General features: G+C 44.5%; 1 protein-coding gene across 1 annotated transcript in view; it reads left to right on the top strand.

The window, feature by feature from the left end:
* The window catches only part of TMEM87B (transmembrane protein 87B), a 206,756-nt gene that overhangs the window by 178,772 nt on the left and 15,533 nt on the right, over positions 1 to 12,451 (top strand). The window contains exons 15-16 of the mRNA XM_082250961.1: positions 10,133 to 10,203; positions 10,299 to 10,369. Of these exons, the coding sequence (XP_082107087.1) occupies positions 10,133 to 10,203; positions 10,299 to 10,369 (142 nt within the window). The remainder of the gene's footprint in view (positions 1 to 10,132; positions 10,204 to 10,298; positions 10,370 to 12,451) is intronic.

Raw genomic sequence — 12,451 nt, 5'->3', positions numbered from 1 at the left:
GCTTCTTTGATTCCCACTCTGCTTAAAGTGAGGAAAGCGACTTGTAGCAAGATTTAACATCGTACGTGGAAGTCGTATATCGCGTGGTGTGAGTCTCTTGGGGCTCCCCCTCGCTCTTACTCAGTGGCGCTTGGATATTGGCTTTCCTTCAACGGGGCGTTGTACTATCAAGGGTCAGGTCTCGGCCTTGGCAATTTTCTTCCAAAGGCCATTACCCACCCATTCCCTGGTGCGTAACTTTATCCAGGGGGTGCGACACTTGGCACCTCCGGTGCGACCTCCGTTGCCACCTTGGGACCTTAATTTGGTGCTGTCTGTTCTCCAGAAACCTTTTGAAAGTATTTAGGAGATTCCCCTGCTTACCTTATCCCAGAAGGTGGCCTTCCTGGTGGCTATTACTTCTGCGCGCAGGGTGTCGGGACTGGCAGCATTGTCCTGTCGTTCTCCCTATATGGTGGTTCACAGGGATAAAGTGGTACTTCATCCGGATCCATCCTTCTTCCGAAGGTGACTTCCAGTTTTCACTTAAATGAGGACATCATGTTACCCTCTTTGTGTCCCCTAAGCCTAAACCTCCTAAGGAATTTGCACTGCATACTTTGGATATGGTTTGGGCAATCAGGATGTATTTGGCGAGGCGGCTACCCGGTCGTCTGTTCACACCTTAAAGAAGTTTTACAAGGTGGATGTGCTGGCATCTACAGATGCCTCTTTTGGCCGCAAAGTTTTGCAGGCTGCCGTTTTTGAGGGTGTTTGTCTCCCTCGAGGGTGTTAAATGTTTTTTCAGGTGGGTCTCCTCTTGTTGTTATGATGAGTCCTATGTTGCCTGGTTGGCTATGGTTTAGCCTTGGGGACTTATTTTTCTGCTGTTCCCACCCCTCATTTTATGGCACTGCTTTGGGACGTCCCTACTGATATGAAGATCAGAGTCTGCGTCGGTCAATGAACGATAGACAAAACTGGATTTTTGTCTTCCCGTAAAATCCTTTTCTCTTAAGTTCATTGACGGACGCAGTACCCGCCCCTCTATTTTGAGTTGGGTTGGTATTATTTTCTCTGACACTGCTTTGATACAAAACTGACATCCTATAGCAGGGAGAGAGGGTATACCCCCTGGGACTGCCCATAGGCATAGCTAGAACTTTTTTTCTGTCTAGTGTCCTCCTGTAGGGGGCAGCATAACCCTACTGATATGAAGATCAGAGACTGCGTCCGCCAATGAACTTCAGAGAAAAGGATTTTACGGTAAGACAAAAATCCATTTTTCTTTCGTTCATTGACACACAGCTCCTGATCTTCTTACCATTGGGTTATACTGCCCCCTAAGGACACTATGTGCCAGGGGGTAACCCCCACCCTGCTATAGGTACTCCGTGTTTTTTTTTTTTTTTTTTTTTATGCCTACTCCGAAATAAGGATCTAGTTCCTTGCTGGGATCTCTGGTCCTGGCAATTTTTTCTCCTGTTTTTTTCCTGTGAGAGCTACAATCAACTGCCGGACTGGGCAACAGGCTGGATAATCTAGATCCAGTTGTCACCCCAGTCTGGCCAGCAAGTCCGCAGACCTCAGCTCTGTGCTAGGTCAGCTGCGACATAGCCCCACCGGAAGGGGGATGGCCTGCGAGTTAAACGCCTCGCGAGGATGCATAGGACAGGGTCTCGGACCGCGTTGCAGCGTTCCTCCTGGCCGACAGCACCCCCTCCCCCTATTTTGATAGCGAGGGGTTCTGTTTGGAGCAGTGCCCGCCTGGTCGCGACATAGCCCCACTGGAGGGGGGATGGCCTGCGAGTTAAACGCCTCGCGAGGACGCATACGACCGGGTCTATGACCGAGTCGCAGCCTTTCTCCTGCCCGACAGCACCGCCCCCCATTTTGATGGCGAGGGGTTCTGTCTGGAGCAGTGCCCGCCTGGTCCTGGTGTGGTGAGTAGCTGTCCCCCTTCTCCCCCTGGAGGGTTTTGGGGTGGACGCAGGCCCCTCCTTTGCATGGTCGGACCCCCAGGTTCCCCTCATTCCCATCAGGCACCCCCCTTCATTTGTCCCCCCCCCCCATCCTACTCCCCTCCACCTATGCTGGGGGCTGTGTGGGTTGTCTAGTCCACCTCCTGGGGTGGGGGCAGGGCGCTATGCTGGTGAGGGGTGGCGGGGGTTGCGTGACCGGACGACCCGGGGGGGGGGGGTTCCTGGTGGGGGCTCCTGCCAGGGCCCCCGGTCCTGCCTGGGCCTGTCCTTGAGGCCTAGAGATCCCTCCTGGGAGCCTCGTGGTGCCGCCATTTTCTTGTAGCCTGTGTGCTCAATGCACATCGGCCATGTTTGTGTAGTCCGGCGGCCATTTTGTGCTGGTTTGCCATTGCAAATAGCAGCTGCCATGACAGTGGAGCCCTCTGGGCGGCGATTTTGGTGGCGGGAGCCCCTCCTCATCCCCTGGTGCTGATTTCTGGATCCTTTCATTTCCTGATCCCCGCTCCTGCAGTTCAGATTCTCCTAGTGGCTGCGGTGCCTGGTAAGTCTGCTGGGGTCTTCTCCCTCTCTGCTGAGGATCTATTGGTGCTGCCAGAGTAGTGGGGGTTGTCCCTTAGCAGTGTTTTAACTTTTTGTGGGGTTTTCCTTGTGACTCATGGAGTCCTACAAGCACATTTCCCCACATGATCCCTTCTTTGGGGCTGTGGGGCCCCTGGGTTCCATCCATCCATCCATCCATAAATCGATGCACTGACGGCAGTCCTGGAGTCCCTTATGTTCCGGATGGAGGTGGTTTTTAGGTGACAGGCTGGCAAAAGGCCCCCCCCCCCGCCTTCCCCTGCCTCATCTGTCTCCTCAAATCCTGAATCGGATTCAGCCGCCATGGACATGGGTCACCCTACTGGGTCTGCAAACCACGCCCCCTGAATCCTCAGATAGTGAGAACGATTCCTCTGCTTCTGCAACCGTTCACGAAAAGGCGTTGGCTTTGACGGCTTCGCTGTTGAATGCCAGGTGCTGATGGATAGAGGTTTGTTGGTGTTTCCAACGCTGTTCAAAGCTAGGAAGATCTACCATCGTACATGGAAGATGTACATTTGGTGGTGCGAGTCTCTTGGGGTTCATCCTCGCTCTTGTTCGCTGGTTCGGATCTTGACCTTCCTTCAAAGGGAGGGTTGAGCAGAAACTGGCCTTGAGTACTATTAGGGGCCAGGTGTTAGCCTTAGTCGTCTTATTTCAATGGCCTTTGGCCACATACTCACTGGTGCATACTTTTTTCAGGGAGTTAGGCACTTGACACCTCCAGTGCGGTCTCTGTTGCCTGACTTGGGATCTCGATTTGGTGCTCTGTCCTCCAGAAGCCTCTTTGATGATCTTCTGGAGATTCCCCTGCTTACGCTGTCCCAAAAGGTGGCCTTTTTGGTGGCTTTCACCTCTGCAGGCAGGGTGTCGGACTTGGCGGCGTTATCCTGTCGTACTGGTGGTTCTTCGCCCCTGTCCGTCGATCCTTCCTCAGATTGTCTGATTTTTCATTTGAATGAAGACATTGTGTTGCCTTACCTGTTTCCCAGGCCAACACATCCAAAGGAAATTGCTTTGCATGCCTTGGATGTGGACCGGGTTATTGGGGTGTACCTGGCAGCGACGGAGTCTTTTAAGAAGTCTGACTCACTATTTGTGCTCACAGATGGGCCTTGGAAAAGGTTGTCCATTTCCTCTGTGACCATTTCCAGATGGAGGTTCAGGTCTATTCTATCCAGGGTCAGGTTCCTCCTTTCCCTGTCAAGGCACACTTTCACAAAGTTGACTTACTGTAAAATCCATTTCTCTGTTCGTTGACGGACACAGCGCCCCCTCCTCAGTGGAGTTGTAATTCTTCTGACACTGCTTGCAACAAAACCTATAACCGAGAGGGGGAGTATACCCCCTGGGACTGCCCATAGGCGTAGCCAGAATTTTTTTCTGCCTAGTGTTCTACTCCTGTAGGGGGCAGTATAACCCAATGGTTAAGAAGATCAGGAACTATGTCTGTCAATGAACATCAGAAAAATGGATTTTACGGTCAAAAATCCCATTTTCTCTTTCGTTCTTTGACCCTTGGGTTATGCTGCTCTCCATAGGAGTAGGATTAGGTGGAAATACATTTTACTACGCCTCTAGGGCAGTCCTAGGGGGTATACTTCCCACTTCCTGCTATAAGACTAAGTTTTTTTTTTTCTGCCTAGTCAGGAGTAAGGGCCTAGTTCCTTGCTGGGATCTCTGGTCCTGGCACTTTTTCCTTTTTTAATGAAATTTTTTTCTTTATACTAAGCTGGCAGAGCTGGTGGATCAGTTGATACACGAGTTACAGTATATCTGTGATGCCTCTCTGGATGCGGCCCCTTTATCCTGCAGAGTGTCTGTGACAACTGACACTTTGCTGCATGATTTGGCTGAAATACTGGTCTGTGGGCAAGGCTGCCAAAAAGGTGTTGAATGATCTCCCTTTTGTAGGAGACCGCCTGTTCGGAGCTTCTATGGAAGAGATTATTAATGGTCTTTCTGGAGGAAAGAGTACTCTGCTTCCACAGGTTGCCAAGAGCACCGAGCCCCGTCGTAAATATGGTCCTTTCTTCTTGGCTCACAAATGGCCTTTTCGTCCCACGGGCTCGCAGGACAAGGGACCAAAGTCCAGTCATAACTTTGCCGGAGGTTCCAAGAGGCCCTGGGCTGGTAAGTCAAAAGTGGGTTCCACTGGTTTCGCTGACAAACCCTGCTCTGCCTAAAGGGGCGCCCTCACCCATATCTGGGGTGGGAGGGACGTCTTCGCTTCTTTTCAAACCTGTGGACCTCTCATTCAAAACAAATAGATTCACGAGTTGATTCAGTCCAGTTACAAGATTGAGTTTCGGTCCTTGCATCCGGTAAGCTTCTTTCCTTCCAACTTGCGCCTGTCCCTGGATCGACTGCAGGGCCGTAAGGGGCGATGCAGGATCTGCTATCACAGAGAGTTATTTTCCTGGTTCCAGAGTTGGAACATTTTCAGGGATTTTTTTCAAATCTGTTTACTGTTCCCAGGAAGGAAGGCAAGGTCTGTCCAATCTTGGATCTCAAGGCTCTGAATCGCTTTGTGCAGGTTCAGAAATTTCAGATGGAGTCCATTCACACGGTCATGGCAGTTGTTCCCGGTTGAGCTCCTGTTTTACCTGGTTGGCTACGATTAGCCCTTTTTGGGAATTATGTGCATTGCTGTGTTTTTCCCACCCCTCATGTTGACACTGCTTTGGGACGTTATGGAGCTGTGTCTGTCAATGAACGAAAGAGAAAACAGGGTTTTCGTCTTACTGTAAAATCCTTTTCTCTGATGTTCATTGACAAAAACAGCACCCACCCCTCTGTTGAGTTGGATTATGTATTCTTCTGACACTGCTTGTTACAAACTGAAGTCCTATAGCACGAAGGGGGAAGTATACCCCCTAGGACTGCTCTAGGGGCGTAGTCAAATTTGTTTACACCTAGTCCTACTCCTATGGAGAGCAGCATAACCCAAGGGTCAAAGAAGATAGGGAGCTGTGTCCGTCAATGAACATCAGCGAAAAGGATTTTACGGTAAGACAAAAATGCAGTTATTTGCACCATAGTAGCCTTATCTTTTAGTTGTGCCTGCTAATGTCACATGGATCTTGGTACTCCCCTGTTCCCCTGGGTCTGTGGTATGGATCCCTATACCATGTATACATCTATACTGACCCCATGTTGAGCTTGTTTTACAGGGCTGACCTCATTTTTTAAGTGACTCTGTGGTGACAGGGTTACTTTAAGCTGAGATTTAAATTGCCATGCTCTCTTTAGTGGCTAATAAAGCTCCAGTGAGCACTGGAAGAATAGAGACGAGGACTGGGTGGAACCTACAGAACTTTTCAAATGCCTTTACTCGCAATTCTGCCAAGCCCCAATCAAGCATTTTCTCACTGGATAAGCTTCCTTTCTTACCAACAAATTGTGTAGCGCTAACATTAACAGTGTTGACCATAAAAATATTAATGCATCAAAAATATTAATATTAATAAAACATAAATAGTGACATAAATCGTGCATCTATGTGAAATAAAAGTCCATTAAAGAAATTAAGGAATCAAAAATGGTGCACAAGTCCCAGAGTGGGCGATGATATGTAGGTGGCTGATATCCCAAGGAGGTGATGGAGCAGGAATACACCCGTGTAGTATGTATGAATTGGCTGCTTACCAGAAGCATAGGCCTCCAACTTAATGGACAGGCCACACGCTTAGATGTAAATAGCAATGTAGTCCCTCCTTCAGATGTCGGGGGGGAAAAGATGTTTATCTGCTGTAACCTCTTGCATATAACTCCAAGGGTATTACAAACCATGTATATAGAGAGGAAATAAAGAACACATGGCGTAATCCAGTATAAAACAGATAGGAAGGTTTATTCCGAATTGCACTTACATTCTATTTACTTGAAACGAGCACATCAATAAAAGCAAACAGATTGGTAAAATCGCGGCGTCCCGCATGTAGTACAGAGCCAGCGTCTAAGGGGGCGTGGTAGCGTCATGTCAGGTACCGCCCGACCGGTTTCGTCATACGTGACGTTGTTCGGGGCGATACACAATTTGTTGGTAATATTGTTTATGATTTCTATAGATCAAGTGTATTAGCTGCTTCCACTGTTACTTGTATCACTATTTATTTAATTTAGCGCTGGATCGTTTTGATTTTTATAAGCTTCCTTTCTGGACTGGGGCTTGGCAGAAGTGCAAGTAAAGGCATTTGAACTGTTCTGTAGGCTCCAATTAGTCCCCTTTGAGGGCTCTTTGCTCTGCCCCTCCAGCGCTCACTGGAGCGCTGGGCTACAGAGCGGGTGGAGCAGCTGGCTCAGGCTTTTAGCGACATGCTAAGAGACTGACCCAGCTGCCAGTCAAGCATCTGGAAGGCTTACGAAATTAAATTCAGGAGCTCTCCAGAGTTTGTGACCTACAGGAATAGTAGGGCTAAAAGAGCTTTGACCCTACTTCCTCCTTTAATTGTGAATGACACCCCAACGCACTTTTCCAACGTGTTGTGGTGCAGAAATGTCAAAATTGGTATATGCATTTTATTTATTTATTTTTTTGGGTGTTTGGGCAGTCATTTCTAACGAACAGGTTGGCTTAGCACAACACACATTGAGTGTGCACTTACACACCACAATGGTGTGAATGGTTCCTTTTTAACAGTAAGAGTGAGGATGTGCACCAATGGTTGGTAGAAGTTAGTTAAACAAAACCTTTTGTTTTTTAAATATATGCCTAAATCGACACAAGTATTGTATGCACCAAATACTTTTTCAAGCCCAGATATTACCTTGTAAGAGTAACAGTAACCTCATCACTGTGCTGCACATATCTTGGGCAGAGAGCAGAGCTGTGGGAGGAGCCCAGCAGGGTCCACCCCCACTACAGGCTGCCTGGAAAAAACTACAGGGGGTGGTCACAAGACCAGTCTATCTGCACAAGAAAAGAGAAAAGCAGTGACTGGTCTTTATTAAAGGAAGTTCCTGCACAGAGGCAAAGTTTAACAGTGGTTTGCTGCAAATTTATCGTAAAAATACACAGAGCACACTAGTAAAAAAAAAAAATAAGACATGCCTCTTCTATATTTACCATTTTTGCTTACCTGGAGTTCAGCCTTAAAAGCAATGGCGCCTTATACACTAACATTTATTGTTTTGATATTACCTATTAGTCCCAGTTTATCAATCCATAATCTGCATTGTACAGTACTTTTTAGTGTGTTGCTGTCCAGTCACTGCAGCTTCCGAATCTGTATACCTCTTAATAGACCAGATGGGATTTTGCATTTAGGCTATGGTCTTGCTGATTTGGTGATTTACTTTATTACTTATAATGTGTTCCATTTATAATGAAATGAAAAATACAAAAACGGAAAAGAAATTTCATATTAATAGTTAAAAAAAAAAAAAGTGAAATATAAAATACAGATCTAAAAGCCTGTTCTCACTAATTATAGTAGTAGAGTGGCCAAAACAAGGTATATATGTATATAAATATTTCAAAGACTTTCCATGAAGCAGATGCGAGAATGCCCAACTCCAGTGGTGGGAGACGCCAATCCACCCTATGTTGAGTAGGCCATCGCATCCGTGACGTGGGGAGCCAGAGGAATAGAGGAAAAGAGGGGGCCTGAGCGGGATTTTGATGGTGTTTTTACACAAATTGTAAAAACAAGACAATATAAATAAAAGATTATTTTATTACATCAAAAAATGTCATTTTAAAAGTGCAAAAAAACAGAATGAGTACATTCAAACATATAAATGCATTTAGGACATGGAAAAGTGCAAACTTTTCAAAAAAACCAGAACATCCGGTAAATTGGTAATACGAAAACTCCATGTCCATCCACAAAACTTTACATGTTTTGCGGTATTAAAACCGCTTCTTCAGAAGTATTTTGTATGAGCAGGTACATATGCTATAGTTGCAGTGGGTAACTGTAACTGATGTGGCTGTGGGTCTAATACCAATTAATTTCCATCTGTGCCCATTCCTTTGGGGTTTAGGCGTTAGGCCCCGCACACTGGTGTTTGGTTTTTGAGACGCAATCAATGAGCTGCTTCTTTATAATGTATGTACATGAATTATGTCACTGACGCTGTTATTTTGTCTCACTGTAACTATAGCATATGTACCTGCTCATACAAAATACTTCTGAAGAAGCGGTTTTAATACCGCGAAACATGTAAAGTTTTGTGGATGGACATGGAGTTTTCGTATTACCAATTTACCGGATGTTCTGGTTTTTTGAAAAGTTTGCACTTTTCCATGTCCTACCTGTCATAATGCATTTAGGTTTGAATGTACTCATTCTGTTTTTTGCGCTTTTAAAATGACATTTTTTGATGTAATAAAATAATCTTTTATTTATATTGTCTTGTTTTTACAATTTGTGTAAAACACCATCAATATTATGCCCAGGCCCCCTCTTTTCCTCTATTTCTCTGGCTCCCCACGTCACGGATGCGATGGCCTACTCAACATAGGGTGGATTGGCGTCTCCCACTACTGGAGTTGGGCATTCTCGCATCTGCTTCATGGAAAGTCTTTGAAATATTTATATATTTAATTGGGATGAAGGTGTCTTTTTATACATGGATATATATGGCCATCTAGCAGCTCTTCCCAAGGTATATATGTAATTAGAGGAGGTTTTTTTATTTAGGGCATACACCCAGGGTCCTTGACTGCTATGAGGGCAAAATCCAAGCAGTTATACCAGAAGTAGGGTTAACACTCCCCTTATGTTAGCTTTCTGTTACTATCCATGATGTTAACGGGTCGGTTTTGACCCGTGTCTTAAATCAGCCATAAAATACCCTCTGAACAATTATTTATCATCCAATTTGTTTCTTACCTCTTGGTTACCTTGTTAGGCTTCTTTATCCTTGAAAAGATTGGTTTTAATATTTTTGGTGTGACCCCTTAGACCTTTCTTTTGATAGCATACCTCTCATTGTCAAATTTAAAAAATGGTAAAATAAACCAGCAACTCTGAAATGTATTGGTCCTATGTTTCTTTACTTTATTTAGAGAAGCAGACAAGCAGGCAAAGAGATAGCCCCCCCCCCCCCCCTAACTACAGCTCACAGGGTTGAGAGGTGATTGGCTGTCAGTGTTACTAAGCAGAGAGAGTGTTTATGATTTCAGTTTTGGCACTTATTAATGTCCTATAATCCTATATTATAACTGGGTCAGAATGGACCCTAACACCATAAACGTCTTAATTTTCACCACAGTATTTTAAAATTTAGAGAAAATGATTCTTTTTCTATTACATTGTTTAAATAGAGGTTCCTGACAAAGTAAAAAAATCTTGATGCAATAAACAAATTTATGTGATTACTTATAGACATTCAAAACCTGAAAACGGGTCGGTTCTGACCCTAACACAAGAGGAGGGTTAAATACATTTTATGTGGTTCTAATGAATACTTAACGAAACTCGGTTTATTTTATATTTGCTTGGAGTTCCTAATCCTAATTTGCACCATTTTAATATAATTTTTTTTCCTGTGTACATTGATTGAGAATACACATAAAGATTTTTTTTTTTCCAGAAGTGGCGTCTGCTTTTTCTTACGAACTGGTTTTGCCTATTTATTTACAGGTATGCATTCACCCCTCTAATGGATGATTCAGACGATGAAGAAGAGGTATTCCTTGTTACAGATCATTTAGGTAATTTCTGCTCTGGCAGTTTTGACTTTTACTGGCCCAACCCCCCTCCTTCCCCACTTTTCAATTGGTAAGTGGTTTTTATATTTTGCTTATAGCGGAAGGTATGAAGTTAAGGGGAACAAAGTCAGAGCCTAATGGAACAGCTAAGCCTGCTGCTGCCAATATGGTGAGTGAAGACTGTATGATGATCAGATGATTTGTGTAAAATGCTTCACATTAGTTTGGTCAGCCCAATCAACATCCAAAAGGATGAACTTTTGTGTAAAATACTTCTTTTATTTTCTGTATATCAGATATTTACGTGAGCACCCCACCCAGTGGGTCTTTAAAGCAGCGTAAAACCTTTTTCTGATTTAAAATGTATTTGGACCCAGCAACACAAGTGTAAAATGTTGCAGTTTATAATTATTCTTCGATATGGTGGCTGAATTAGCTTCCATTGTTCTGGATTTCTTTTCACTTGGTATTGCTAAATAAAGTAACACACTTCCTGTCTTAGAGTGGCTATGTTCACTCTACATATGGAGGGAACAGTGGTTGTCTCTAGGCTGCTCTCTTAATTTAGACTACTAACCCCTTCCCCACTTCACATCTCCATTAAATAGGTAGGCATTTTTGGTAGTTCACAGAAAGTAGCTGGGAAAGTTCATGCAATTGTTTAAAATATCAGTTCAGTACAGAAGAAGTTACAAGGACACCTGCCAAGATAATTAGTTATTTTTCTGTACTTGCAGAAAATGTACTAAAGAAATTAGGATTTTTCCTTCAACTTACCTGTAAAATCTTTTTTCTTGGAGTACATCACCGGAAACCGAGACGATAATGATGACTATCTGGTTATACTATCAGGCTACCTTTAGGTGATTGAACACTGGAAACCAATAGACAGGAAGTTCCTGCCTTTTTACCCCTCCCATACAGGAAGAGCCTCAGTTTTTGAAGCAAGCAATGAAGATCCCAGAAAAAAGGGGAGGAACATCTGTGTCCCGAGATGTATTTCAAGAAAAGGATTTCACAGGCAAGTTGAAGGAAAAATCCTAATTTCTTTATCGTACATCACGGGACACAGAGCTGGTAATAATGACTATCTGGGATGTCCTAAAGCAATGCCCATGAGGGGAGTGGATACAGTAACCCCAAAATTGCCCCTGGGCAAAAAGAGCTTATACTGCTGCCTGAAGTACGCTACTTCCAAATTGAGCCCCTTCCCGGGCTCTTGCATCCACTTGGTAAAACGTTGTGAATGTATGAACTGAAGACCAGGTAGCAGCTTTGCAAGTCTTAGCCATAGACACCTGATGATGCACTGACCATGAAGCACTTACCCTCCTGGTAGAGTGAGCTTTTAACCTAAAGGGTGGAAGTTTATCCTTTAAGCCATATGCCTGAGCAATGACTTGACAAATGCACTTGGAAATAGTGGAACTAGTTGCCTCTTGGCCTTTCTTGGGCCTTTCTGGCAGGATAAAGAAAGCATCAGTACTACAAATTAGTGCTGACATTTTTAAATAGACTTTGCTTGTACTACATCAAGAGAATGCAACAATTTCTCCTCCTTAGTCTGAGGACTCGGAAAAAAGGAAGGTAGAACAATATATTCTAGATTGTAAGCTCTAACGCGCAGGGCCCTCCAATTCCTCCTGCATTGAATTGTATTGTAACTGTATTGTCTTCCCTCATATTGTAAAGCGCTGTGCAAACTGTTGGCGCTATATAAATCCTGTTTAATAATATCTTGGTTTAGATGAAAACAGCCGGATGAGGGTGTGCGATCACCCTGTCCTGATGAAGGATCAAAAATGACTTTGCAGGAAAGAGCCGCCAATTCCGACACCCTTCTGGCCAAGGTTATGGCAACCAAAAACACTAATTTTCCTTATCAAGAGGACCAAGGGAATATGCCCGATTGTGCTACAAAAGCAACCCTTTGAGCCTGAGAGCACAAGATTTAGGTCCCAAGGACATAGGGGTGGCTTGACTGGCAGAACTGTGTGAATCGCACCTTGCAAAAAAGCTTGCACCAAGGACTGCAATGCTAATAATTTCTGAAATAAAATAGACAAGGCGGAGATCTGCCCCTAATGGTTCCGAATGCCAGCTTCAAGTCCACTCCTATTTGAAGAAAATAAATAATTCTTCCAATAACATACCTACAAGGATGCCATCTCTTGGATTCACACCAAGAAATGTAGGACTTCCAGACCCTATAATAGATTCTCCTAGAGACAGGTTTTCTGGAATTTATCAA

The sequence above is a fragment of the Pelophylax lessonae genome (genome assembly GCF_965119305.1).
Source record: "Pelophylax lessonae genome assembly, chromosome: 3".
Taxonomy (NCBI): Eukaryota; Metazoa; Chordata; class Amphibia; order Anura; family Ranidae; genus Pelophylax; species Pelophylax lessonae.
This window is presented reverse-complemented; position numbering and strand designations above follow the sequence as displayed.